The following is a 26,633-nucleotide window of genomic DNA, read 5'->3' on the forward strand; positions in this document are numbered from 1 at the left end:
TTAACACCATAGCTGCAGACCAACACAGAGCATGAGGCTGGATCTTGTGTGAACTGCTTGATGAGTACAGAATGCTCATGAACACTGAGTCCTGCATGAAAAACCCTTGCATCAAAGTTGGCCTCCACAAGGGTGGCAGCAACATACACCTGTTCAGCTGGAAACTGTGTCCACACAATTGCTTTCTCCCCATGTATGATCACCTGGTCACAAAGGATGGGTAGCATGGCTCACATCTTCAGGCTTCTGCGCAGCAGGAACTCCAGGCACCAGGTCTGTTGTTGATTGGTGAGAGATGAGGCATGTTTAAAAAAGTGTGCCATAGCCGTTTTGTTCACCACTGCCATTTCTTTGATGGCGCTGGCCATGAATGGGGCAACCTGATGAGTCTTGAGCTTAGCAACAGCGACAGGGATACTTTGTGCCTCCAGGGAAGATTCAACATAGTGCATGCCAAGCCACGAACTCAAGAGCATCAACATCCAGAGCTTCCGCATATTATAAATGAACTTATTCCGGTCCACTGGCAAACATGTGAAGAGACCCTTGCATAGGTTTGAAGCAAGATCACTGAACATCTCATCCTCAGGCTTGAAGAATTTCACATTTATCACCTTGTGTTCAATTGGAGGGATATCAGCACCAATCAGTGTCAGTGAGTCAAACAGAATTCAAGAGGTGAGGTTACACCTGATCATCAGATGCTTCAATACCAGATGAAAACAATCCCCTGACACATTCAGTGCCACTTCCTGATTCAGTACATATTTCTCAATGGCTTCAACGCTACAGCACAGCTTTGCCCTGGGATGGTCCTCAGGCAGTTCAAAAACATTCTGTTCTGTCGATACGCCGAGCGTGGTCCAATCAGTATGGGTCCAAATAGACGGCATTGTAAACAGCAGGGGCATATAGCCATGCATGTCATCACAGGAATTGTACAACAGGGTGGCTGAGAGCAGGAGGTGAAACGATGCAGCTAACCAATACACAGCTTGTGTTTGAGAGGATGTTGGGTTGCAGAGGCTATGCGCTTCATCCAGGATGACATCATGGAAGCATTCCTGTATATTGAAAGGGAAATCAGAGGGAGAGCATGCTGCGTTATCATAGTACCTCTGGTTAGCCTCCTGGCACCAGGACTTGACCGCAGCCGGCCCATGGCATTGATTCAAGGTCTGGTAAGTGGTCAATACAACAATTCTCACATTTTCTGGCTCACCATTGAAAAGTTTATCTTCTGGCTTGAGACGCCCATTGATCTGCGGAACCCCAATTTCTGTGGAGCCACAAGAATCCCCATAGTAGAGCTGGACCGTCAATTCCTTTGTTATTGACATTATCTCCGCGGCCCATTGCATGATCAAGCTTGGAGGGACCACAATGAGGAAAGGATACACTTTCAGCACATTGGAGCCAGACTCAGATGCTTCCTTCACCTTCTGACAATAATCTGCCAATAGCTAGAATTGAAAAGGTTAGTATGGAAAAGCCTTTCTCAAGGAAGTAATATGAGCCAACTCACATATAGCAGTACGCCAACAGCTTCCCAGGTCTTACCCAGGCCCACATGGTCTCCGAGTACGGCCCCCTGAAGATAGTCCACTTCCCGCATCCACATGATTCCAGCAATGGCAACCGGCTGCCAATGCTTTAAAATGGCTGAACAGTTCATGTACAACAGACGGGGCACTGTATGGCTCTGAATTCCTAGGAAATGACATGCTTGTTCATGGTCATCGCGCTGGCAGTCCTTATTGTCAATGATTTTCTTAAGGTCCTGCAGCCAGGTGATAGACTCTTCTGTTGGGATAATAACATCACTGGGCTCCTTGGTAGAGTCAATCTCTCCTGCATAAGAGGATTCCAGGTCAGTGGCATTGATGTAATATGAACTTTCAAATGTCTCTGTTCTGACCTGAGACTTTTTAGAGCCAGGGAGGATGACTGGTGGCTCCCACACTGTGTTCACAATACTTGATGGATCATTATCAACGGCAGCAGGTGTGTTATCAGTAAATCCAACAATTTGAGTACATGCAAGAGCTTCAGTGATCAACATGAACTGCCAATATGCCTCTTCCCTGTTGAAGTCTGTGGATTGTTTCTTCAGGACAATTTGCTTGCGTGGGCTCAGGAGTTCATTTTTCCATAGATCACTGTCCAGAAGCAGTGGCTCTCCATCATGATCATCACTATCATTCTCATCTTCATTGGCTGTGTCCACCTGTTGACTTGTAACCGCCTCTTCTGACTCAGTGGCTTGGGTGGTCTCAGCCTCCTTGAGTTCATTTTCATTGCGTTCTTCAGACCCAGCATTTGCCTTGTCGGACTCCATGCGCTTGAGCTTGGAGGGCTGTGGTGTACAAGATGAATCAGTCTGCTTTCACTTGGCATCTGGAAGATGTAGGCATCAGGGTTTGTCTGAGAAAGGCTTTTCCGGGGGGGGCTACTAGCTAGTGGGTGGTATACGCACCTAAGACCCTTTCACCAAAAATAGCGGCCCCACCGGTGGGCTTGTTGATATGCGATGGCGTATGGATTTTGGTGAGGTAACCCTTCAAGGCCCAGACAACCTTGTCAAGGTAGGAGTCAGCAAAGTTCTTGCTGTAGAACACACCCTCATTGGACACCAGGTTTCAGGTCTTCACCATGAAATGGAACCTTGCTATGTGGTCAGCGGCGCTCCATTCCTTCTTCTTGGGTATGGGGTCACTGTATTCATTCCGTCCGTTGCCCTCACCAGCCAGGATTTTTGCCTGGATCTCACCCACACCAACTCCCCACTCTCCACTCGCACGTTTTGAGAGGCATTCAGTCCATAACTCAATCCACCATGGTTGCACCAGGTGTGACCTCAACCACTCTGTCCACTCCCCTTTGTCTGTCAAATTGAGTATCTGCTGCAATTCACCCTTGTTCCCCACTAGTTTGCCTTCACGCTCTGTCTCATTGTTAGGCTGTTAACGGGAGGGTTGGAAAAGGGTTTCACTCACCAGGATTGTCGTCGTTGCCGTCATCTTCAGGAATCAGGGAAAAATCAATTGGCGCAGGTCAGTTTTCTTCCACCATGATGATGGTAATGTGTCAGGTGTACGCACAGCAGTTCTACTAGGAGATTTATGTATGATAAATAGACAGGTGTTTAGACAGATGAATTCAACAAGGTTATAAGAGATAAGAAGAGTGATATAGTAGAAGTTGGCATGGAGAGAATGAGAGAATGAAGAAAAAGAAATTGATAAGATGCAGGCCATCTTGTCAAGTTAGTGTGTTTGATGGTGAAAGAAATAGGTTCTAGAGATTTCTTTGAGGTGAATGCGATGTTCTTTGTGTCTTGGGGTTGAGCCAAGGATGTTGCTAATGATAGCAGGCAGGTTGTCACTGTGTCAGTCTACAGTGTGATATCAGTTTGAGAATCAGTCAGAGCTTATTATTAATCAGTTGCCAGCATGGTAGTATGATGAAAATGAGATGGATATATGCTAGTTGAGAGAATGTGATGATGATAGTGGCTAACTATAGTTCTGTGTTGTTCGGATGCCAGGCGGTTGGATACTGCCGCCTGCCAGAGCCAAACATTGGTCACCGCTGACAACCTCCCACAACTGTCTGAAACTGAAGCCAACCTGGGAATGCCAAGCCCGCCGGGCCCCTAAGTACCGACCTCAAGATTCAACTTCTCGAGGTTGGAGGCATGTAGTATTAGGTCTAATGCCCATTCCTCATTTGAATCACATTCAAAATCGAGGCTTAATGTGAGCTCTTTTAGATGGGACCATGCTGCAATAAAACCGGCTTTGTCGACGGACGCTTTACCAAGTCGTCTTGGATCTGGATGGTTGAGATGATCGCCAATCCGAAAATTTGCTGTGAATGAAGTAACAAGAAAGCAGGATGCAGCGATAGCGTCTAGAATAACCGGGGCTGCGTCTGTATCTCTAACATCGTCTGTACCGCTGACATTGTCTGAAAGGTCAGGGTCATCTGATTTAGATACAGCGTAGATTTCGAATGATTTGCAGTTGTCTAATTGGTGAATGATATTGCATAACTGCTTTGTGGCTGGCTGTTCTGGTAAGAGATGTCCGTCTCCATGACGAGTCCACTGAAATCCCTCTCCAAGCTGATGTCCTTTCAAGGTCAAGTGGCGTATATAATGCTGTTGAGGGTGTTGTGTGATCATTTCCAGTCGCTGCAAGCTGGCGCGAGAAAGATCCGTGTAGACAGTATGTAGTGAAGTTCTCCAGAACAGAGAGTCAGTTCTCCAATAAAGGGTCCTGCATGTCTGTCGCAGTGCGCGGATGCCAGCAGGCTCTGAGAAAGCAATTTTTTCGACTAGCTCTTGTGGTAAGGCGCAGAATGAACCCGGAGTAGAAGGCATGATGCTGGTCTGTTGCTTTGGGAGTTTGTCGAGGCGCCAGTTCGTGCCCGACTCGAGGCAGCGGGGTAACATATGAGACTGCTGTCAGTGAATGATCAAATCAATCTCGTAGCTATAATATGGTACAAATTAAGATTGATAGAGCATGCTGTTAAAACAGTAAATAATTTTCCAAACAACGTAGGCTGAGCTCCAATAATACAAGACTGTCTTGATTCCATTGTATGACTGATTGAAGCTGTAGCCATGGCAGCACCTTGTAATCTCTAGGAAGGTAGAGACTGTATTACCTTCCCAGCGGAATTCCGGAAATGGGATCAAACTTAACACGTTAAAGAGGTTTCTTATCTGGAATTTGAGAACTATCTCATTCACAAGAACGAAGAAGACGGCGACGAGAACATTGAAAATAGTAAAGAAGAAGTGAAACTGGAGAAGAGAATGTTGTTTGATGTTGCTTTTTTTACATCTACTGAGGTGACGGTGCCTTTTGTCCGTGTAAAATGGAGCAGCTTGAAGAAGAACCAGATCCATTTGCGGATGATAGCAGACCTCTTTCACATCCAGTTCAAATTGCACAAGAGTCTATCAGTGCCCATTACCTAGAGCAATGGTCATTCTTCAACAAGACTGATGGCGACTCTTTCCAACAGTACGGAGTCAATTGGTTTCTCTCTTGGCAATGTTGTCTTCTTCTCAATACTATCGCCCATGCAAATTGTGAGAGCTGTATTGCGCTAAAGGCTTGGCCTGAGGGGCCGCTTATGACGGAGTACTTAAGATTAAGAGCCGCTCGCGCCTAGGCGGATGGACTTCCGAAATCCGTCGGCCGATGAGTACCCACCAGAGCATCCCTGTATCAGAAGTCATTGCATATTTCCCACGGTGTTATGCGTTTATCCCAGGCTATAGGTCATGTAACTGTAATAACTTCTGCCGCGAATCTGCCGAGTCTGCACGGCCCCCATTGTGGAGGCTATAGTGGTCCAATCTTTTAGTCCAATGATATTCGAGCTGTGTAGTCCCATTTGAATATGTGGAATGAGCTATCGAGCCCTCTATATAGAACTTTGCTATTGTCTGACCGCAAAATCTCGAAGTGGGCGGAGTCTAGCAGCAAAAATCTATCTCACTCTTCACGACTCTGGAGAATAATCCGCATCTACGCCCGTACGCCCGGTTATTGGAGATCTTCATTGAGGGTACTCCACATCCAGAGCATATTTACCGGATAATGGACCTTTTACCGTGTGTCCGCTGCGTAAGTGTCAAACTTGAACATAAAGAAGCCTATCCACCAATGATGAAAAATATCACTACGATGAAAATGGAGCCGAGAAGGCAAAATGTACACCAATGATGGTCAGGATGGGTGTATTGCATCGATATGCACAGAGGAAGCAATGACACAGATATGTCCACCTGAACAAGAACACAGCGTGTCTGCACTGACTTGTCTCAACCTCCGATGGCCAGATGCCTCCATCGCGGTGCGAATTTTTACTCCGCTGGCCTGCTAGGTTGGAAGAAATTAGTCTGGAATTGTTATTTGAACCCCAGCATAATGTACACGGAATCCAGCTCTTGCTCTCAATTCATCAGATGATGTTGCGAAAGATTACACTTGATCAAATTCGACCACATGGAAGAATTCCTGGCTTTTTCACATAATACCTATTGAAGTGGATGGACAGTTTCCTTGATTTGGTTCGACAAGGAAATAAAGGATCAACCTTGAGTGAAACCTGCTTGGCAAATATCGACATTAGATGCTCCTCATGGAGTTTGACTCTCGTATTGACTTGGAGGAGCAGTGATTGTCATCCTTTGTGGACGGGTCCCAGCCTTAGCTAGTTGTATGCGTCCTTAAAGGACATGTATCCGGCGACTATCAGCGATTTACAACGTCGTACTACTAAATTCTACTAAAGGAAAGGCATACTCTCTAGGCTCTCCTGCCCCGAGGAGCTAAATCTCACGGTATGAAGCAATGACGACGATGAGTTTGAAACATGATTTTTGAACTCGAAAAAACATTATTGGTTGTGAGAATTTGCTCTATCCTATTAAGAATATTTGCTAGTAGAAATTTCTTGAGATTAGCGTGCACGTGAAATCAATGCCAAAGTGACTGACAGCAGCATCTCCAACATCCACTCCATGGTAACGAATAACGAGGAAATTGTCTGTAGTGACCCAAAAGACAATATATAAAAAATCGTACTTTTGTCTTCTCAATCTCCGTATTCTGAACCTAGACACTTGGCGACGAAGACCTCTATGATGAGCTGGAAAACCCATCATGCCTAGGCACCATATATATTCATTCCGGAGATGGTGAAAAGCGGAAGGAACTGGACTGTTGCCGAGATTGTAAATTGCCTTCCTTTCCTAGGCTCATGGTCTCATACATACTGAGCATTTCTTCAATACCTGAAGCTGCATAGTCTGATGAGCCGTCCTCGACGCCGTCACGATCAACTAGTTTCCGCAATCCTTCAGCGTAGTCATTCCATCGATCCGGTGTAACTGCCACGCTACTTGGACCAAAAGGCGGCATTTCCCTCTCCCCCGTCTCCATATCGAGACCTTGTCCTTTCTGGCATCGGATTCTCACTGATTGACGGAAGATACGGAGAATATCCTTTCCAAGCTGGGAGCAACTAGCGACTATGGAAAATGAACTTGTCAAGGAAAGGAATTCATAATCCAGGACGTCGAAAGATTCCTGTTCGAGCATGGTGAATAATGCCAATGTTATCGTATACATCACGTACTGGTGAGCTCGAACCAGACCGTACTGGTCGCGGTGTAGCCGAACAAGAGCAGATATCTCTCGAGCAGATGCGAGCGCGGTCTCTAGCGTACCGTCATAGATGGTTGGGCCGGACTGCTGCTGGGTCTCCTGTTGTTGTGGTGCATAGAAAGGTGGATTCCCACCAAAGCAGTCAAAGAACAGATTTATGAGCAGAGCGTGATACCGAATCCTGTAATATCTATCGTTAGCCCCCAGGTCAGTTCAGAAAAGCTAAGTTGTAGCTGCAAACCTTAAAAGAATGATATGCGCCGCGGGCTGTTCAGCTGGTGCAAAGCCTTCCGGCAGTTCTTGTTCCCATTGACGAAGCTTGTCATACAGCACTCTTTTGTGCTCATATATGTCGACCCCAGGTTCCTGGTCGGGAAGGAAAAGACGCGAGATGTCCCTTGCAATAGTGGAAAGCTTGCAGGCTTCGTCAAAATATTGACTCATCCAAGACCGTCTAGCCTCTTTATTCATCGGATACGCAACCCAAAGTTCCGTTTCATTTGTCTCGTTGCGGTCGATTTGCTCGACACTCACTTCCAAGACGCGGCAGGGCCGGAGAAAGTTCGCGTGAACCACCCTGTCCTCATCAAAGATTAGCAAGCCACTGCAGAAGGTGCTGCGCGGGATACTTACGTGTCGATTTGAAACAAGCCCCATGCAGTTCTCTTGATTGAAGATACCATTTCTTCTGACATGTTTGACTGGTTGAGATTCAGTTGTGGACCGTTGACTATTCCCAGTGCTTCCGCCATCTCAACTGCTCGATGAAGCATGAAGTAGCCATGGTCATTGTTGCCTGACATGGAGTACCTGGAAGTCAGGAACAGGTCAGTTATACATGCGTGGACACTAGGGGTCTCCGATCGCGAAGTTTAAGTAAGACATCACCTCTCATACAATAGCAGCGTTGCTTGCAATGAAGCCAAGCGTATGCCGCTGCCCGTTTCAAACTGGTGGGTTTGCAGATACTGTTCAGCTTCGGCCAGAAAATCGGTACCCATAACTTTTATATCTCCTGGCAATGCATAAGCCTCAGAGTACTGTGCATAGTGCTATAAACCCAGCAATCGTATTAGTAATTATATTAAAAAGATGCACAAGATTCAAGGGCCATACACAAGCGTTGGCAAGTAGAGCATTGACAAGAAAGGGACTGCAAAAGTCAGAATTAACATTGCCGAGGAGGATATTTTTACTGAGGACATCACGGTCAACAAAGGCATAGAAAGGATAGTCCCAAGTAAAATACAAAGAGACCAAATGAGACACTAGAGCGTCATCATCCGTCACTGTTGTCCAAGGTTTCGCAGAAACTTTGTATGGAACGATGTCGCCCAAGGAGTGAACATCCACGATCTTCGGCCGGAAGGATGGTACTCTACTGTAAACCTCCATCCTATTCCGGACATTCCGGAGGTTGCGATGCGTATCCTCATCCGTACAGTGTACAAGCATACTACTCAAGGCCTGGTCCATGTAACACTGGATCTGCTCAAAAGTGGCATTGCCCCGGATCATTTTCAGCAATGTCTCTGCGTGTGCCTCGTCCAATGATCGCATCATCTCGAATAGGTCATTGAGGAGGTTGCGGTGATAGTCTGGCCTGCTCCCACCCTCTTCTGGGGGAGCAGCAAAAAGCCGCTTACAACTATGGCAAGCGGCTATAGACGAGCACTATTTCATTTTACTCGTATTAGCCAGCACTATCCCAGGAAATAGAAAGATTTTTGTTCAAGATAAATGGGTAAACAGATAGACATGCCTTCAGCCCATACTGCTTAAGAGCGGAGCAGTCATATGGATCACCCCTTTTGATGAACGCGGACATCCGTAACTGTATAATCAGAAATATATGTACTGGATGGAATCAAATAAAAGCGAAATAATTCTGCTAGCCTTTCCTGAATATATATACCCAAATCAATTGTTTTAGCTTGTCTGAATTATATCGGTCACATGAGGCAGGTTTAAAAGGATGACCTAACTTTGTCCTCATTTGTCCCATAAATATTGCTGTGTCATCATTCAACAGCAGCGTCGGAGGTGTTTATGCTGGACGCGACAAATGAAGTGAAAGACCGACCAGTATTTTCTGTTAGTATCTTTCAGTTAATAGGCCACCGAAAAAGCGCATTGAGACGCCTGCCGTGTCCTGAACGCGTTGCGACGGCGCAGTGACATGCAACACAAACGTCTCGTCTCCGGGGCCAAAGTGGCCATACCCCGACAGAGATCCAAGACTACCCCGGTCCATCGTCGCGTGCGCGTGGCATGCGAATCCTGCAGGCAAAGAAAGATCAAATGTAGTGGGGGTACACCGGTTTGCCGGCAATGCGATGAGTTGAGCTTACCCTGTCACTATCCGCTATCAGCGCGAGAACGAGCGCGCAGGTATGTTCTCTGTGTCCCGATATTTAGTCCGGTAATTGACCTCCCAGGACCACAGACAATTGAATAATCTAGCCGAAAGGGTTACAGAGTACGAGACTTTATTGAGAGATATCAGTCCTTATGTCGATAAACGAATCGCAGATCGTATTTTAGCTACACTGGAAAAGGTTAGCAAATGGACACCGTCGTTTATAATTTCTGAATATATATATATATATTTTCTCATGATTGTCCATTGTCATTCAGTACTAATGTGGGAATAGTATGCTGCCAGCAGTGAAATGGTCCAAGGTGAGGAGTCACAGGATGATGAAACAAGTTCTTCCTCATCTATTGGGTCCCTGGACAAAATCGACCGTGTTGAAGAAGATCTAAACCGAACTCCATGGACTCGTGCGACGGGATATATGGGCAAGAATTCCGAAGTCACTTGGATGCAAAGCTTACAAAAGGAGACGGAGCACCGCTCTCAAAAACTAGCTGGTCCGTCCGAGGCAAAAGCTGACGATCAATTTTCAATTCATTGTATGAGTTATCACTTAGATAACATGGACATCTCTGTTCCTAGACCAGTGCAAGTTTATAGGATGCCGCCGCAATCAGTGGCGGACAGACTTTTTGATGACTTCTTGGATACCATCTATCCATTTTTCCCCATCATTAACCGCCCTCTTTTCCGCTCACAGTATCAGACTTTCTTTAGAGGCTCGGCAAGGCCCGGTGACAAGTGGTTGGCAATCTTGAATCTTATCTTTGCCATCGCTGCCAAACATGCCCACCTGACACAATCCCCCTGGCGAGGCGAAAGTCACGATCATTTGGTGTACCTGACCCGCGCTCGTACTCTTAGCATGAACGGGGACATCCTTTTCAGCCATCCTGATCTTCAACAAATTCAGGTTGAAGGTTTGACTGCGTTTTACCTAGTCGCATGTGATCAACTCAATAGGTGGGTTCTGAGTCAGTCATGACCCCATTGTCGTGAAAAGTCACTAACAACTTGCAGAGCCTGGAGAATTGCAGCACTGGCAGTTCGGTCATCCTTATCCCTTGGATTGAACTTGAAGAACACCAGTAACGCAACAGTTGTCGCCTCCAAGGAAGCGCGCTATAAGGTGTGGTGGTGTGTCTATACATTAGAACACATGCTTGGGATCATGACCGGCCGGGTTACATGCATTTCAGATGGGGCTTTCAAGACGCCTTTCCCTCTTCCTTTTGACGAGGAGCAGCCGTCAGAGCCAGGTGTGGCTGAGCTCCTCGGCAACCACGATCTGCATTTGGAATTAATCGAATCAAAGTTAGCTTGTTATCATATACGGCATGTGCTACTCGATCCCCAAGGCGTTGAGAGACCGAGTTACACACAGAAAAAAGATGAAGCTTCATGGCTAAAGAGCCGGCCTCCCAGTAGCGCACTGGGTTTCCTCTATTACGCTGACCTGGCGGTCATAGCTCAGGAGATAGTCAATCAGGTTTATTCTCTAGATTGCTGCACAATTTCGTGGGACCATATTGAGAGCCGGATTAGGATTCTGAGAACTCGAGTTGAACTTTGGCAGTCGAATCTTCCAGACGCGTATGATTTTACCAATCTGAGAGACCAGGGTCAGGAGATGCTTCGTACAAAGCTTCTCTTGGGGTTTCACTATTACAGCTCACGGATCACACTAGGCCGTCCGTGTCTCTGTCGTCGTGGTTCTCAGCCGACCCTCTCAGACCAGAGGTCTACATTCAGCCACGAGATGGCATTGGTTGCATTGGAGTCCGCTCGCCTTATGCTTGACCTAATCCCCAATTCTCCCGATCCTATTTGGCTCTATCGGACTTGCCCGTGGTGGTGCATCCTGCATTATCTCATGCAATCAGTAACTGTCCTTCTTATAGAACTATCTTTCGGTTGTATTCACCAGCCTGAGGAGGAGAAAAATATCCTAAAATACAGCAGAAAAGCCGTTCTCTGGCTCTTGGCCATGTCCGACTACAGCCTCGCATCCCGCCGTGCCTGGGAGTTATGTGACAGTAGCTTTCGGCGGATTGCCCAAGGCATGGACTACGACATGGGCTATTCGCTCGACTCGATTCAACGACAACGTGGGGAGCAATTATCGCTCCGCCAGAAGTCTCCATCGAGGTCGAAAGCCCACATTGCAGAAAGTCCACCACCGGGCTCGCCCACTTCTGATCATGGCTTCCCATTTGATCCGATAAGCGGCGAATTAATTCGGTCTTTTTTCCCATTCATTGAAGAGGAAGATCCATGGGATGAGGTGTGAGGGCTTTCTTATGTGTATATGGGGTATACATATGAACCTGCAGGAACTATACATGATTCGATTGAAGCAGGTCATGTATTCCACAGGCAGTGACTACTGTACTCCATGTTTGAGAACAGTCATAACAAGAATAGGGCATCTTAAAAGCCTACCCTTACCCGTTTGTCCTGGCACGACGTGCAAGTCATATTTCGGTTCTTTGGCTTTTTGATGGGGAGTGCGAGCTCGGTGCGAATCCATATCTGTCGCGGTGAGCAGGTGGGGTGGAGCAGAGAATGACACGCAAACACCCATAGACCAAGATGTTTGACTGACTTCATGGTGGGTAGTCACCATCACACCTTGGTCGGTATTACTGGGCGGCATGCCAGTCTATATGAACAGGGATATACAGGGCATACCCAACATGTAACACTCAATACTGCTTGCAGCGCATATGTCATGACGATGTCACAATGTCACCATACCATATACCCCGAACAAAGCCACCATATATAGCCATCAAACAAACCCTCAAAAGCAAACACCAACACGCCTACCAATCAATAATCAAAACCAAACAAACACCAACCACCAAAATGCCCAAGAAAATCCTCATAATCCTCTCCGACGCCAAATCCTACCCCCTCAAAACCCCCACCGGCACGACCCCCCAACAAACCGGCTTCTTCCTAATGGAGCTCGCAAAACCCCTCACAAAGCTCCTCGAATCCTCCCACGAAATCACCTTCTCCAGCCCCAAGGGCCTGAAACCAGAACCAGACCCGAACAGTGAATCCCTCCTCGCGTTCGCGGGGAACTTCTACGAGCGACAGCGAGAAAACGAACTCATTGAGAGAATGAGGAGGGAGAATGGGTTTAGTAGCCCCCGGCCGTTTGGGAGTATCAATGACGCGGAGCTTGATTCGTTCGACGGGGTTTTTATACCAGGCGGGCATGCGCCGTTGACGGATCTCGGGAATGACAAGGAGCTGGGGAGGGTGTTATGGCATTTCCATGAGAAGGGGAAGCCGACTGCTGTTATTTGCCATGGGCCGTATGCATTTTTGAGTACGGGAGAAGTTAGTGATCGGGGGTTCGCGTATACGGGGTATCGCATTACTTGTTGGAGTGATGCGGAGGAGAAGTTTATGGAGACTGTTATGGGAGGGGAGATTCCGAAGGTTGAGAGTAAGCTTAGAGAGGCGGGGGCTAAGATGGTTGAGGGTGTGAGTACAAAGGTTGGGTGGATTACGGTTGATAGGGAGGTGGTTAGTGGTGCGAATCCGATGGCGGCGGGGGCGCTGGGGGAAAAGTTTTTGGAGATGTTGGGTGAGTAAATGGATTGGGCTAAGATGCGTTCACTGGACAGGGTAGATTATCTCGTTGGTTTTACAGGGTATACTATGCTTGTTGGCAGCTACAATGGTGTCCTTAGGACTCTTGCGTACAGTAGAACTCGATAGTTATATATTTCTCCGCCATCTACCTAATCTACACCATCACTCATCAAAGAAACAAAACAAAGCATAATTAATTATCAAAACAATTCCTCGCATTCTGCATAATGCACAAATACAATGTCGCATATATGGAGTACATTCGACGTATAACATCACTCTACGATCTACAAACCAGCGGTGTACGCCCTCCCCCAGCCTGCAAATGTGAACAATCACACACACAACGAACCCCAACCCCCAACGAACTGACAAATCCACTCTCGAATTTTCCAGAATCTGTCTGAAGGATTCGAGAAGAATGTTGGATGTGACTGATCGATTTTCGTATACTGTACCTGGTATGCATGCATCATGCATGTCGCGTATGTAGCTAAGCGTTAGTTAGGGGTTATAACTCGATACACCTGGTGGGCTATCTAAATCCTTCGGATATTTCCAGGTAGCGAGGTTAGCGAGCTTCGCCATTGTGCCGTGGAGTTTCAGCTAGCCACCGACGACGGTGTATACTCAGCCAGCCACTTCAATGTGCCTTGCCGACAGGACACCAATTCCATGTGAATATTCCGAATAACGCCGTATCCGTACGTATATGGTGTACATAGTACCTGACTATCATCGCCCAGTGCTATGGTACGGTCGGCAATTTCGTGTCAATCATCAATCTATCTTCATTGACGACCCCGAAAGGAGGCCGATGGCTATGGTCGAGCGACGACTTTCTCCCATGGTAGTAGTGATTGTCGAGCACTGCCTGCCCTCCGTAGACCCGACACAATGGACTTGCATTGATCTGATTGATGATTATCGCGATGACAATAGTCTTTAGGCTGTTAGTCTGGCATGTGGAGCTGGGGAAATTAAACGGGATTGCCAGTACGGTGTTCTCCGGACGGAGCACACTCGGTAGAATACCGCGGTCTATACTATGTATGGAACAGAATGGAAAGCGAGATCGAGCGAGGAGCGATGGCACCTGTCAAAATCGTCCATCGAATGAGAAGCAAAGATCGACCATGTGGGAATAGATTGCGGATCTGGCAGAAACCGGTCATGAGCGTGACTTTTGTATACGGCGAATACGTGTGGACGGTGGACGGTGGACCGGACTCCGTACTCCGTTGAAGTAGATTAAATCGCTATTCTCCGAATCCGAATCATGGCTGACCTGACTGGCACCTGTCATCTTCAGCGCGGAAAAAAAAAAAAAAAAAAAAGAAAAAAAAAAAAGAGAAAGAAAAGCAAATCATCTCAAGGGGTGGAGTCAATACATATAGTGCAGCAGAACCAGAGCGTCGGTACAGCGAATAAAAACCCTGTACTCTGTGAAAAAGAAAAACACAGACCACGCGAGATTGAATAAACAATGACAAGTGGACAATTGTTAATATCTGCCAGCGTATTCTGTACGGCGTACTTCGAGGTGTGCGTAGGTGCGTTAATCTGCCTTGTCATAATCATCTGTCAGACTGTCGCACTAGTTAGTTAGTTAACAGCAAGTAAAGTGGAGATGACAGCGACCTGACCGTCCACTCAAAACTCACCGAGATAATAGCGATTGTCGCGTCCAAGCTTGAAGATTTGACATTCGGTGCCTCTGCCACAGTGAAGAAAATATTTCCGCACGCAAGCCATGATGTGGCTGGTGCTGCCCCTGGGACTGGCACTCCGTACCTCAAATCCCCAAGACACTGGTAGAGTGATGTGATGCTCAAGACCAGTCCCTATCGGGATAAGTGTGGGATGACATCCTGGGCCCGAATGATTAATCAAAGTCCGAAGATTGACGAACATCTTCAACTCCATATCCTCGAAGAACATCGTCGATCGACCGAACAACTCCGGTAGGCTTCAACATAGTCCGGTAGCTTTGCAGCTTTGCAACTTTGTAGGGCTGACTATCGAAATAGACTCTATCCATGACGTTACTTGTACACCCCGTACAACGAGGGGAACTCTCATCCACGAGTCACAGCTCGAGTAACCCAAACCAAACCCCTCCCCCAAGATCGATAGTGAAGTACAGATAAATTAAGCATACATACTCCTTAATGTTTGTGCGGTTTGCAAACCCCGGCAATTTGTCATGCAAGTCGATAGAGCCATAGTTAGCAGAAAACTAGACTAACTGGACAAGGTAAATGAATGTGGACGCCTTTGACTATTGTCGATCCCTTTCGGAGACTCCGAAATTGTGGCGGTGCGCACGCTGTGAAGTGCGAACTATCGATCTCCTTTCTTAGCTCGACTGCATCTCATTGTTGGATGCTTTTTTTTTTTTTTTTTTTTTTCTCTTCGCTGGTATGCTCCATGTGTAGTCATGACGCTATGTAACTGAGGGGATGTTAACTTGGCGTGAGGCTGTGGCTGTCAACGCTTGTCATCAATTGACAGTCCAGCTCCCGTTGACCCGAACCGGCTGTAACCAGCGATAGTTGACGGTATCACGTGGCGTAGTTGTGCTACAGGATGAACCAGGATATTTCCAAAACAAAGAAGATTCGATATATTGCTCTGCTGTAGATAGTTACACCAAAATTGGAACCAGAAAAAGGAAATATGATACGTAAACTGCTTCGCTGCAGAAATCCCCCCCCCAAAAAAAAAAATACTGAACAAAAGAAAGATTCGAAACGAGTGATATATTATCGTCAAAATCGTAGCCCATCACATCGTCATGAGACGCTTCCCCTTTACCATGGACTTCGCGGTCCAACCATCCAATCCTCCATTGCTAGCCATTCGCTCCATCGCGCGTCAGCTGAGCACAGCTCCTCTTCCGTGGGGTTGCGAAGAGGTCGTAGAGTTGGGGTTTGCTCATCGGGGAGAGTATCGTAGGTTTCCTTGGTCGAGGCCCATCCACTACTTTTGGCCGTGAACAAGTAATTCATGCGTTCCTGCTTCCAAATGTAGTCGATGCCAGCCTCCCAGCCATTACCAAAAAATGCCTGCAAAACTGATGGCGTATCGTTGCCGGTAACAATAAGTCGTCGGATGTACGGCGTCAAAGAAACAGATGCGGCAGAAATCTCTGACTGAGTGAACTGAAAGACAGGATAAGACGACCGCTGGCAAGGAAGACGAATATTAATGAAGGTCGCCAATGATTGAACAGGAAGCGTATGCTGCGCGTGATCCAAAAAGTGCCGCAAGCAGATCAAATAGTGCGGATACCATTCAGTAGGATCGACACGGGCCGGTTCTGCAGCAGGTGCCTCTTCCATGCGGACCGGCAGCTCCTGCATCGGGCTCATTAAGCCATACGGGAACTCAGTAGAGGAGCCATTGGGGATATGCTCAGGTCTACCGGAAATTTGTTCAGCCTCTGAATCGGGGCCACGGGATATCAGAAACTAGTCACGGGAGTATGAAGAGATAAGAGGAACTTACTCATGGGAGTTGGAGTTTGAGCGAAGTGTCCGAGAGGAGAGCCCAAGCACGGAGAGCTTTGCAAGTAACGTTCTCCGGAATCCTGAGCGTTTGGTGCCATGGTTGACTGGAGGCATGTACAAAGAATATCCAAAGGACAATGAAAGAAGGGTAACAAAGAAGTAGACTTTGAGGACTTTTGACAGCGTTGATTGAAATCAAAGTGAGACGCTCAAGGAAAGGAGGGAGGGGGGAAACAACCTCTCCTTATACTTATAGACTATCACGTTCATCCTGGAAAAGAAAAAGAGCCATGGTCCGGCGCCAAAGGCTTTCCCCAAATGGAAACAAAGTCGGTGTCAAGGGAGACACAGTAAGCGAGAACGAAGCAGATCATAAGAAGAAGCGGATCATGGATTACATGGTCCAAGCACTGACTTCCCGGTCAATCTGTTGTTGGGAAGTGTGAGGGAAAAGGATTTGTGTGCAAGAGCGAGGGTGGAGCTGCAGGAGACTGAAGCTATTCCCAATAACTCCCTGCTCGATATGGGTCAAGCCACAGATAACTCCAGCCACAGGAACCACACGAGCCACATATATCAAGCCACGATTGCAAATCAGTCCCGTGATGTGGCGCAGCGATTTCCAAAAGGGTAATCCTTGCGTGGCTGTGTTCTAGACCGTGCCACAACTATCCCTGTTTTGGAACCCCGAGGGCCGCCGAGCCCTCGCGTTAGTCCTAGTTTAGAAATAGTGCGCCCCAACATATTCAGCCTCAGGCAACCGGATTTCCCCTATTCTTTACTAGTACTTGTATGTATTTTTCTTAATTAACTAAACGAATTGATTAATGAATGCCTGATTGAGCAACGAGTCCCAGGAACCTGGACACGATCCAGACGCTAAGGTGCAAGATTTGGAAGACTCGTCAACTAGTGCCACTTCAGGCTTTTAACTCTTTCGAGTCTGGTCTGGCTCGGGCTAAAATGATTCATGGATTCCATGGTTATAGGAGACATACACTAAAACTGTCCTGACACTGTGCACTGATCGATAGTGTCAAAAAACAATGCCAAATTGCAACGATGGCCTCGGACATGCCTACGACCGAACATAGCCTGGACTCAGTGCAGGGAAAGTATTGTACGGAGGATTTCGAGAGGCACACGGGACACCATACGGACGGACTAGAACGGAGAATAGAGGAAATCATTTGAATCATCCGTTGTCGCAGCGGGGAGGCCCGTCGACTTTAACTTTTTTTTTTTTTTTTTTTTTTTTTTTTTTTTTTTCTCTCCCCTAAACGTTTCCCATGGTGAAGCGAAACCGGTTGGAGATGGTCGTGCGAGTGCGATTACGATTATGCATCATTCCATGGTGCATACGACCTATCTCAACCGGCTACATACAACGTGGTACGTAGTCATGCAGTATAAGAAATTGAAGCCGCGCGAAGCGTTCAATTCTCTCTCTCTCTTTTTTTTTATTTTTTATTTTTTATTTTTTATTTTTTATTTTTTTTTTTTTTGCCTCTCTTGATCGCGATGATAAGACAACCCCAAGGTGTATAGCGAACAGGAATCCCGACAGGCGGGTATTCGATGGTGAGATCGTCACTACGGAGTACAGTAGGCGGAGAACCGAGTTACTTACAGATTTACCAGCCGGAAAAGCGAACAGGGATCAAGGGAAAGAGAAGCTGGTGGAAGGAACAATAATAATAAAAAAGAAAAAGGAGATCAATAGCGAATGTGAGAAGTCACAATGGAAATGAATGCCATTTTAGCACACTACTACGGTAACTAACCTACGACGTGACATACATAACACATCCAGATAGATCGGGATCGTCTGGTTACATTCCCACCGGCTGAGGAGAGTGGGAGGGGAGATACTCGGTGTCTCAAATGTCTGAATTGAGCTGTGGTGCAGGAGCGAATGAAATGACACGTCCAATCGGCCTAAGCAAAGCTAACTAAACCAGTTCGCCAAGTTAATCAAATGCGGCCAATAGACAATCCCTACCTAGTATAGAAGATAGAAGATCGACTGCCCACGTCAACTAGTGAATCTGGACTAGGGCAGATCAGGGACGCTCTCAACCAAATCATGTCAAATCATATTCCACTCGTCAGCGTCATGGGTCCCAACCACGATCAATCAGAACACACGAGAGCCCGAAAAAGAAATGAAAATACATCGTTAGCTCCAAATGCAAATGCATGTCGATTCTCCATCTATGACGCCCTCTTTTTTTTTTTTTTTTTTTTTTTTGAAAAAATATATTATTATTATTATTATTATTATTATTATTATTTTTTTTTTTTTTTTGGTGTGCCCCGCTGGCCTCCACCCGGCTGGCTGGCTATGCTTCAGTTGTCGAGGAGAGATATAAATCCACGGAGCCCACAAGGCATTGTCTTGTACCACAGAACTTGGAATCAAAAGACTTATCCGGTCAAAACAATCTCTCTACAAACTACTCTCTTCCACACATTCTCTACACACATTCCTTACACATACTTCACAATGTCTTACAAGACCAACTACGAGCCATACGTGAGTTTTCCCATTTGCATTCTCTAGTTTTCTCGGTATTGACTCGGAACAGAACAGTGTGGACTTTGACATGGAAAGAGAACGCTCCTCAGAGGAGGTTCTCTACCCATTAATAGACCTCTACCCTCACGTCGTCGCTCTTCAACTCCAAGCCGACGGACAATACTTCAACAGATCCGACTCCGATTCGGGGTATCACAGCGTCAACTACTGGTCCGATTCATCCCCAACACGGTCTACTTTCGAGGAGGAATCGAGAACGAGTCGCAAAAGCAATGGTGAGTTTTCCGACATCCTTGATAATTATACAGAACTGTATCTAACTTGAATAGAATCTACAAAAGACCGCTTCGTCTCGAAAATTCGAAAAATCCTCTGTCAAAATGACCTGCGCCGACGGACCAACTCGAATTAATCCGCTCTTTTATCTCTCGTTCCTCGTTCAATCTGTGCAACACTATTTCGATATCCGACTTTCTATTCTTTTCCTCTTTTCAGCAAGCGACCAAAAATAGCGAATACCCGGCATGTTTCTTTTGTTCACCACCGGCACTCTCCGGCATACAATCTTTGATCGATTTCCTTTCGTCTTTTCTCGATTTTCTCTCTGAACAATTAGCGCGGCGTTGGACACGGATGGATACCAGAATGGTACCTATTGGGATATTTTGTTTTCTTTCAATCTAATGAATTATACTTGGGCCTGTACATACTACTCTGTCATGATCAATTCACTCACACCACCTCTACTACCAATTTCTTCTCTCTTCTCTATGAAAGTAAACCATACAAACACACACAAATCACCATACCCGGAAATGCACGACCACACACATACTCGTGATCCCATAAACTCTACTCACCACCACGATCTCCTTCCCAGTATTAACTTTCACCATAGACTTCAACCGATACACACGAATCATGCAGGAACACCAGATGATCTGACCTGTCCGGTACACCCCGCGTTCTGTGTCACATTGCCTGCAGCGTAGTACAGGTTCGCACCAATAGTACTGTTGTTTGACGATCGTTATCTGAGGTGCAGTGTTCAGGTAAGTTTATTTTGCATTCTTCTTCATTGCCTTGTTTGGGAAAGGGGATTGGATTAGTCGGTGTAGGTAGGACAGGATAATGCGGAGTGCCACTGCCGGTGGAGGGAGGTTACACGACAAAAGGAATTGTGTAGGTTAATTTTACTTTTTTTTTTTATCATGACAAAAAGTTGGTTTTTATTCTACACTATATTGACATCTGTAACTTGAAGATAAGAAGTAGTGTAGAGCGCGACATTTGCAGTTGCTTCGCATCGCATCGCCGTCTCCACATTCACTCTCTACTTAACAAGTTTGCTTACACCTGCATCGCAGTGCATCACATCTGCAGGCCAATGCAAGCCCCTAATCCCAGCTATCACGCCACAGCGTGCGACGACTTGAAATGACATGTCTGCCATAAGGCCGAATAATTCTTGAAACACACGCGCGATGCGCTCGCTATACCCCTCATGCATTTTCTGTACTCCGTATGTATGCCTTAATGGGATACGACAGGTGCGGAGTACTGCTGCTGCATTTACCCAGAAAGTAAAGTCGTGTGTAGACAAGACAGCGATGTCGATGGTACAGAGTAGTTACTATGGGTACAGGGTAAACTACGGGTCAATATAGACATACAACTCTACACGGAGTAACTACGGAATATTGATCAAACACGATAATCGTATCTACTAGGTTCGGCCCGTCCGCTTCCTCCCTTCCTCCCTTTCGTCATGCCTTCATTCCTTTATTCCTGCTCATATCGTTCCTTCACCATTCTCCCCTTTTCTCCCGTATCCGTAACCCTCTTATTGCACGGACACGAACACGGCACGGACTCTACACTGCCCAATGAACCACACAAGCCAACACCCTCGGGACAAAGAACGGGGTGGTGTGACTGGCGCAGCCCCGCAACGAGGCACGTAACTGCAAAGCACAAAGGAATCGAATATATCATATCTGCAACGCGCCATGTATGGCGAGTTAAACAGGACAGGGATAAGCCGCTTTGAGTTTCTCAATCGGGAAGGAGTTCGATGTCGATATTGATATCTTCTCCTTACAAGTAGATGACAGGAAATGCAGTGGGCTGAGTGAAGGACCAGGACTTGGTTTTTCTTGAGGGGTTGGTTGGATCCTGATGGCGGGATGGTGCAGGATGCAGGGTTGTTAGGGTTTTGTGATATCACAGATCGTCTATGTCGGGCTGGCATTGAATTTGCGAGATAAGCGCAGAAAAGAAGGAATTGAAATCTAATCAGGAAATTATATCATATCGACATGATGTAATGGTCTTCGCGGGTTATTGTTTCGATTTCGTGATGGGATGAGGTGAGGCTGGCTACTTGGCAGTTCGGCAGTATGCGGGTGCAAACGACGGCTTGATAGATCATGTACGTCGCAAGGGATGAGTGGGTAGGGCTCGTTTGTTTGCATATGCAGGAACAGAGTCAGTCAGGAGCAGCAGATAGAGTGCAGAGATGGGGACTGTGCTTTAACAGCAAAAGTAAGGGTTGCGATGTTATTTACTTCGTACCTTGTTTTGTAACTAGGTTGATATCAGGCAGACAGGGTCATTTTGACACATGCGGGTCAAGCACGACCTACAGAATACATGACTCGAAGGAAAGTTAGACATATCGCACTAACAGTTGTCCTTGTGTGCTGACAGACAGGTCTCCGAGGATCCAACTGCGTGGCCGGAGCGGGCATCCTCCTCTGCAAATCGCTGCTCCAGTACTTTAATACATTGCTCAAGCGACACCATCTGCGTTACAAGTGCAATGTTGCCATTACTGGCTGCCTTCACACTGACTAACAAGGGTGCTTCTAGGTCGGTTGTTTCTTGCCCTAGAGTTCGATGTCTTTGTAGCCGGAATGGACCGCCTCTTCCACTCTTCCAGGCCTTGTATCAATGCATCCATCTTCTCCCGAAGCGATGCCAACTCAGCCTTTTCCTTCGTCTTGATTTTATCTACAACTTCTTTTTTTTTTTTTTCTCGAGGTGAGCAGAACTAAAGCATGTGTCATATGAATGCGAATCAAACCAAGTGGCCACTGCACCATTAATGTCACACTCGGCATTTAATTCATTGACGTACTCAGGGCCGGCCTCGATGCCTTACGCCATTGTGAGTCTCACGAACCGTTGGCATGACTACCTCTATCCTTTGTCAGTAGGCTCTTATGCCCTGCTTCAACGCGATGTTTCCATCTCCCTAAAGATTGGAAGACTGGCGCCTGCAAATCCGTAAGCCACGAAGAGGGAGTTAGTTCCCAACGCGTGACTGGATTCTGGTGGGTTTTTCCCTGAAAGCGGCGCCGGATGACCGATGAGACCTTCATTCAGTTGTTTATTTCAAATTCCGTCTCATTCACTTCCCAACTACACCAGCTTATTGTTGTTCCTGAGGTAGGGGCACATCAGGCAGCCTGTTCCAACTGTTTTGGAATATCCACCACATGGAAGGACTGTGCATGAGTCGCACGAATCGGCTATCATAGAGTTGTATCGAGTTGACGAAGAGCCGCGGGTCTCTAGCGACATGATCGTTTCGTGCGAGTCGCGCATGTATCTGGCGATCTGGCTTGCTTGTAATTATACGAGTATAGCTTATTCGCTTGGTTAAGGGCCACAAAATTGACCTTGTTGCATTCAGATCGCGTCATCGTCAAAATTCACGTTCGACAGGCGACATACAGGTATCCAGAGCGTCCTGGTCTTGCGGGTATTTTCACACTAGCCTCCTGTTGAACGTTGAGCGACCCGAACTTCGTCGTCAGTTCGTTGGCTATACTTGCCAGTGAACTGTTCGCCATGCCCAGTGTCATGTCATACTCACACGTTGAATATCGTTGCCTTAAATTCCCCTCGGATATATTGTTCAGATCAGCAAGTCAATACTGCCCTTATATAAAAATTGATCGTGCTCAGGGGTAGACCATTTGCACACATTGTCCATCGCCAAAGTCCTAATGGCTAGGCTTCTCTGAAAGACCTTTGCGACGGCTTTGCGCAGGTCCTGCAACGGCAATGATCTTACCAATCAGGCTTATGGGGACTGTCTTGTCAACACAATTCTGTCGACTATAGTACTCGCCGCTTGGTTTGTGTGGCGTGTACCAACAGAGCGAAGGGTCGACACGCGAACAGCACTCGTGAACTTGACAAACGGCAAAGACTGAATCGTAGCTCACAACATATCGGTGGGACAGCATTAATACTCACACCCATTCCCTTATATTTTCTGAAAGCATCACTTCAGACGCAGTCAATTTGTTCTTTACCTTACCCAGTCGTCTCGCTAGAGTTGTGACGCTTTGCCTTGACTTATTTCACGCTGAGCACCCACGCTATGGTAGGGATTAGGGGATTAGTTTCTCGGTTTGGGAAATAAGGACGGGTAAAGGGCCCCATCGTAGCGGTATTAATGTTCGTAGAGTAAGTCCAAACTCTGGTTTTTTCGTGTCGATCTGGTGTCATCAGACTGGTACGGCACTGATCGTATCGAACAGCGACATACTTGTTGACTGTGGCATTTGTCGATTTGAAACGATAATCCATGATGTTGGTCGAATACCACAATACCTAAGTTGGTCGAATATCTTCGACGTCCTCCAAATTCATTTCACGAACTGCAACTTTTGTCATTTTGTAATCCATGAAACCGCCCTAGCCACTCGTTGAAATTTCTGGTCCTTTCGCCTCGCCAGCTTGAGGCCTTTTTAAAAGGATATTTTAATATCGAGAGATGATACTTTGTGTAGGATGAGGTCTTTCAATTTAGGAACTGGAGTGCGCTGGACTGACTGTCTTATAGTTGATTCTCCACTCAACTAGACCCTCAAGGCAGTGGAAATACTTGTCATTTCCAGTCTTGGGACGCAAGATGTTCGTCGGTGTTCGAACTGTCAAGGACGCAGAACGCTCCGGCAGTGTGTCTTGACTGGTAGCATGCTGGTACCCTGGGTATAAATGCTAATTGATGCCAAAGGAAAATCAGGTGAGTAAAGGTGAGTAACCGTGAGAATGTCAATGTAGTCACAGACTGAGCTTCCCGAGAAGTACCCGCAATTGGCGAATATGTTCTCAGGGTCACCCAAAGCCAAGCAGTCGACGCCGTTGTAAACCGCCCTTCTAGACTAAAGCTCGTTTGGGCCACACTCTCAAGGCACAGAGGAGCCCAGGCAATGCCGTCGGGGGTAAACTTGTCGAGAGCTGATTGGAACTCTCTGATATGCCGGCTTCGAACGATTGGCTTCATGAATACCAGGTACCAGATAACCATCTGAGAATGGTGCAACTTGTAGTGTCGATCGGAGTAGCTTGTATCTCTGCTCGGTGTCGTGTATGCTTGACTATTTCTCTAAGTTGCGTCCTCTGTTAGCCACGTTCAAGATGAACTCGAAAATTTGTCTCTATTACCTCCTTATCTGTTCGAACTGTGTGCTGGAGTCCATTATTCGATTTGTTCACTTGCATTGGGCAGCACCTAGGAAGTTAAAGGCTCCGCTTCCCCCAGCTATAAACCAGGCCTTCTAGGATAACTCTGGCTTATTTGATATTATCGGCAGGGTCGCCACTAAATGCGGTCGCTGATGAGGATTCCAGTATGACACTGACACTGGATGAGAGGTCCTACGGTCTTGCGAGGTATCGGTAGTACAGGTCTCATACGCCGACTTCGGACACGACTGGCTTCTTCAATACCAGATATTAAAAGCCCATCTCGGGTAATGTGACTTGTAGCGCCGACTGTGGCGGTTTTCATGTACATTGTGATAGGTATCGTAGGTGTTAGCGGTCGTAGTTATTCGATTATCTTCTGGCCGTGTTCGGAGATCTATGGCCTGACGGCCCAGCTTGATGAGTTGGTAGGGGTCGTCTGATGCAATTCAGCATCTGCTCAAAATTGGAGGCCCGATTTTCGTCGTCGCCAGGCTAACATGATATTTGGCATCAGCTTTTCTCTTATAGTGATAGGCACCAGCGGCAGCGGTTAGAAGCACTATTGGCGATAGTATTGAAATTATTATGGCTTTCCAGTTCATTTTTTCTGGAGAACAGGCCCTGGGGATGTAAACTGAATGCATGCAGTTTGATACATCGACCACTTTGGTTCGTAGGTAACAGACTGTTCGGGACAGCGATGTTCCCTGAGTAATTTCACTGAAACCATTGTCGAGTAGTACCAGTCTCCCTCAGGACAATTTGTTCAGTTTGAAATTACTAGTTCTGAAGATAGAAATGACGGTATTTGCCATTTAGTACTGCTGAAACATGCCACTCCATTGTCTTGCCTGGATAGCCGGCAGATCAAGTCTTTCCCTTCAAATTCTTTTAGCAGCAGTTCTTCATATTTGATACAATCTGTGCCAACATAAAACCAATCGACTGAAAGTTGCCATGACAAACAATTCCCTACGAATTGACCCAGAGCAACATCTTACCAAGCAACAATGTCAAACACGGAAGCGACTTTTGCGGATCCCGAGAGAATCGCCCTCATAGAAAGCATCGCCGCAAAGATCAGCAGCTTTATGGAGGCGAATGTAGACATTACCTTTCGAACGACATGGGCTTGCATGTGGCTAGCCGACAAAGAATGCCTGCGAGAACTCAGCGCACATTCCTATCCAGGGACACGATCTGCGACGATGATGACAAGACAAGTACGAAATGCTGTGGCACAACTGGTACCAACTCCCAAATAAAACATATACGTTTTTCGCAAGCGGTACTAATAATCATCCAATGCATCGGGCGCGAGAGGGACTGCCTCATCACGAAGACGAATCCTATGTACTCAAAAATCTCGCACATATACCCCCTCTCTACAAAATACACCACCATAGCGGAAATAGAGAAATTCTGGAGAACCTTCCGCATCTTCTGGAATGAAGAACGGCTCAGCGCATGGTGGCAGCTTATTTACGGGGACCAGCTGGACACGGAAAAGGTGCAGAATGTAATCTGCCTGAATCCCGATGCGCATGTGCTGCATGGCATGGGGTGCTTTGGTCTGAAACCTTTGAAAACGGCACCAGATGGGGCTTGATTGAATGTTCAATTTTGGTGGTTGAAGAAAGCGGAGTCTGGTCCTGTTGGCTTGACTGTTCCACCGCGGCTGTCTCCCAATTCTGACCCTAAGCAATGCAATCTCGGTTTGTACAATATTAACGGACGTCTGGTTTACTCGGGAGATGTTATTACGTTGGTAACGGTGAACCCGGAGACTCATCCGCTTCCTGATATGCGGATTATGGAGATGAGGTGGTTCATGAACCGTGTTGTTGCGATGAGTGGTCTTGCAGAGAGGGAGGGTATTTATTAGACGACTCGGAGGTCGATGATAACGGCGGGTCCCT

At 46.7% G+C, this 26,633-nt stretch overlaps 9 protein-coding genes across 9 annotated transcripts; 3 read left to right on the forward strand and 6 right to left on the reverse strand.

Annotated features, from left to right (window-relative positions):
• Nucleotides 1-255: 255 nt before the first annotated feature.
• Nucleotides 256-459, reverse strand: ASPGLDRAFT_47252 (uncharacterized protein; the record flags this gene model as incomplete). Its single annotated transcript, XM_022546625.1, has 1 exon — nt 256-459. A coding segment is annotated over exon 1 (171 nt), but the record flags the coding sequence as incomplete, so codon positions are not given.
• Nucleotides 460-655: 196 nt separating this feature from the next.
• ASPGLDRAFT_47253 (uncharacterized protein) lies at nt 656-953 on the reverse strand. The gene is made up of 2 exons (XM_022546626.1): nt 744-953; nt 656-678 (listed from the first exon to the last, which is right to left on the reverse strand). The coding sequence occupies exons 1-2, from the start codon at nt 891-893 to the stop codon at nt 661-663; spliced, it is 168 nt and encodes a 55-aa protein (XP_022401071.1). The 5' UTR covers nt 894-953; the 3' UTR covers nt 656-660.
• Nucleotides 954-1,550: 597 nt separating this feature from the next.
• ASPGLDRAFT_327840 (uncharacterized protein) lies at nt 1,551-2,534 on the reverse strand. Its single transcript, XM_022544224.1, has 4 exons — nt 2,477-2,534; nt 1,919-2,397; nt 1,800-1,851; nt 1,551-1,744 (listed from the first exon to the last, which is right to left on the reverse strand). The coding sequence occupies exons 2-4, from the start codon at nt 2,336-2,338 to the stop codon at nt 1,737-1,739; spliced, it is 480 nt and encodes a 159-aa protein (XP_022401072.1). The 5' UTR covers nt 2,339-2,397; nt 2,477-2,534; the 3' UTR covers nt 1,551-1,736.
• Nucleotides 2,535-6,425: 3,891 nt separating this feature from the next.
• ASPGLDRAFT_74452 (transcription factor domain-containing protein) lies at nt 6,426-8,987 on the reverse strand (the record flags this gene model as incomplete). The annotated part of the gene is made up of 6 exons (XM_022549733.1): nt 6,426-7,371; nt 7,432-7,767; nt 7,824-8,000; nt 8,079-8,242; nt 8,289-8,806; nt 8,966-8,987. 6 exons carry the CDS (start codon nt 8,985-8,987, stop codon nt 6,708-6,710), a joined length of 1,881 nt encoding a protein of 626 aa, XP_022401073.1. The 3' UTR covers nt 6,426-6,707.
• A 382-nt stretch (nt 8,988-9,369) lies between these two features.
• Nucleotides 9,370-11,857, forward strand: ASPGLDRAFT_66615 (uncharacterized protein; the record flags this gene model as incomplete). Its single annotated transcript, XM_022549041.1, has 4 exons — nt 9,370-9,581; nt 9,637-9,748; nt 9,845-10,530; nt 10,588-11,857. 4 exons carry the CDS (start codon nt 9,370-9,372, stop codon nt 11,855-11,857), a joined length of 2,280 nt encoding a protein of 759 aa, XP_022401074.1.
• Nucleotides 11,858-12,264: 407 nt separating this feature from the next.
• Nucleotides 12,265-13,480, forward strand: ASPGLDRAFT_47258 (type 1 glutamine amidotransferase domain-containing protein). Its single transcript, XM_022546627.1, has one exon. It carries the CDS (start codon nt 12,436-12,438, stop codon nt 13,174-13,176), a length of 741 nt encoding a protein of 246 aa, XP_022401075.1. The 5' UTR covers nt 12,265-12,435; the 3' UTR covers nt 13,177-13,480.
• A 2,314-nt stretch (nt 13,481-15,794) lies between these two features.
• Nucleotides 15,795-17,173, reverse strand: ASPGLDRAFT_47260 (uncharacterized protein). Its single transcript, XM_022546628.1, has 2 exons — nt 16,687-17,173; nt 15,795-16,621 (listed from the first exon to the last, which is right to left on the reverse strand). The coding sequence occupies exons 1-2, from the start codon at nt 16,784-16,786 to the stop codon at nt 15,990-15,992; spliced, it is 732 nt and encodes a 243-aa protein (XP_022401076.1). The 5' UTR covers nt 16,787-17,173; the 3' UTR covers nt 15,795-15,989.
• Nucleotides 17,174-19,001: 1,828 nt separating this feature from the next.
• Nucleotides 19,002-19,980, forward strand: ASPGLDRAFT_47262 (uncharacterized protein). The gene is made up of 3 exons (XM_022546629.1): nt 19,002-19,224; nt 19,277-19,502; nt 19,557-19,980. Exons 1-3 carry the CDS (start codon nt 19,195-19,197, stop codon nt 19,637-19,639), a joined length of 339 nt encoding a protein of 112 aa, XP_022401077.1. The 5' UTR covers nt 19,002-19,194; the 3' UTR covers nt 19,640-19,980.
• Nucleotides 19,981-24,130: 4,150 nt separating this feature from the next.
• ASPGLDRAFT_25826 (uncharacterized protein) lies at nt 24,131-25,042 on the reverse strand (the record flags this gene model as incomplete). The annotated part of the gene is made up of 3 exons (XM_022543511.1): nt 24,131-24,631; nt 24,691-24,707; nt 24,889-25,042. The coding sequence occupies 3 exons, from the start codon at nt 25,040-25,042 to the stop codon at nt 24,131-24,133; spliced, it is 672 nt and encodes a 223-aa protein (XP_022401078.1).
• Nucleotides 25,043-26,633: the final 1,591 nt, after the last annotated feature.

The sequence above is a fragment of the Aspergillus glaucus genome (assembly GCF_001890805.1).
Source record: "Aspergillus glaucus CBS 516.65 unplaced genomic scaffold ASPGLscaffold_10, whole genome shotgun sequence".
Taxonomy (NCBI): domain Eukaryota; kingdom Fungi; phylum Ascomycota; class Eurotiomycetes; order Eurotiales; family Aspergillaceae; genus Aspergillus; species Aspergillus glaucus.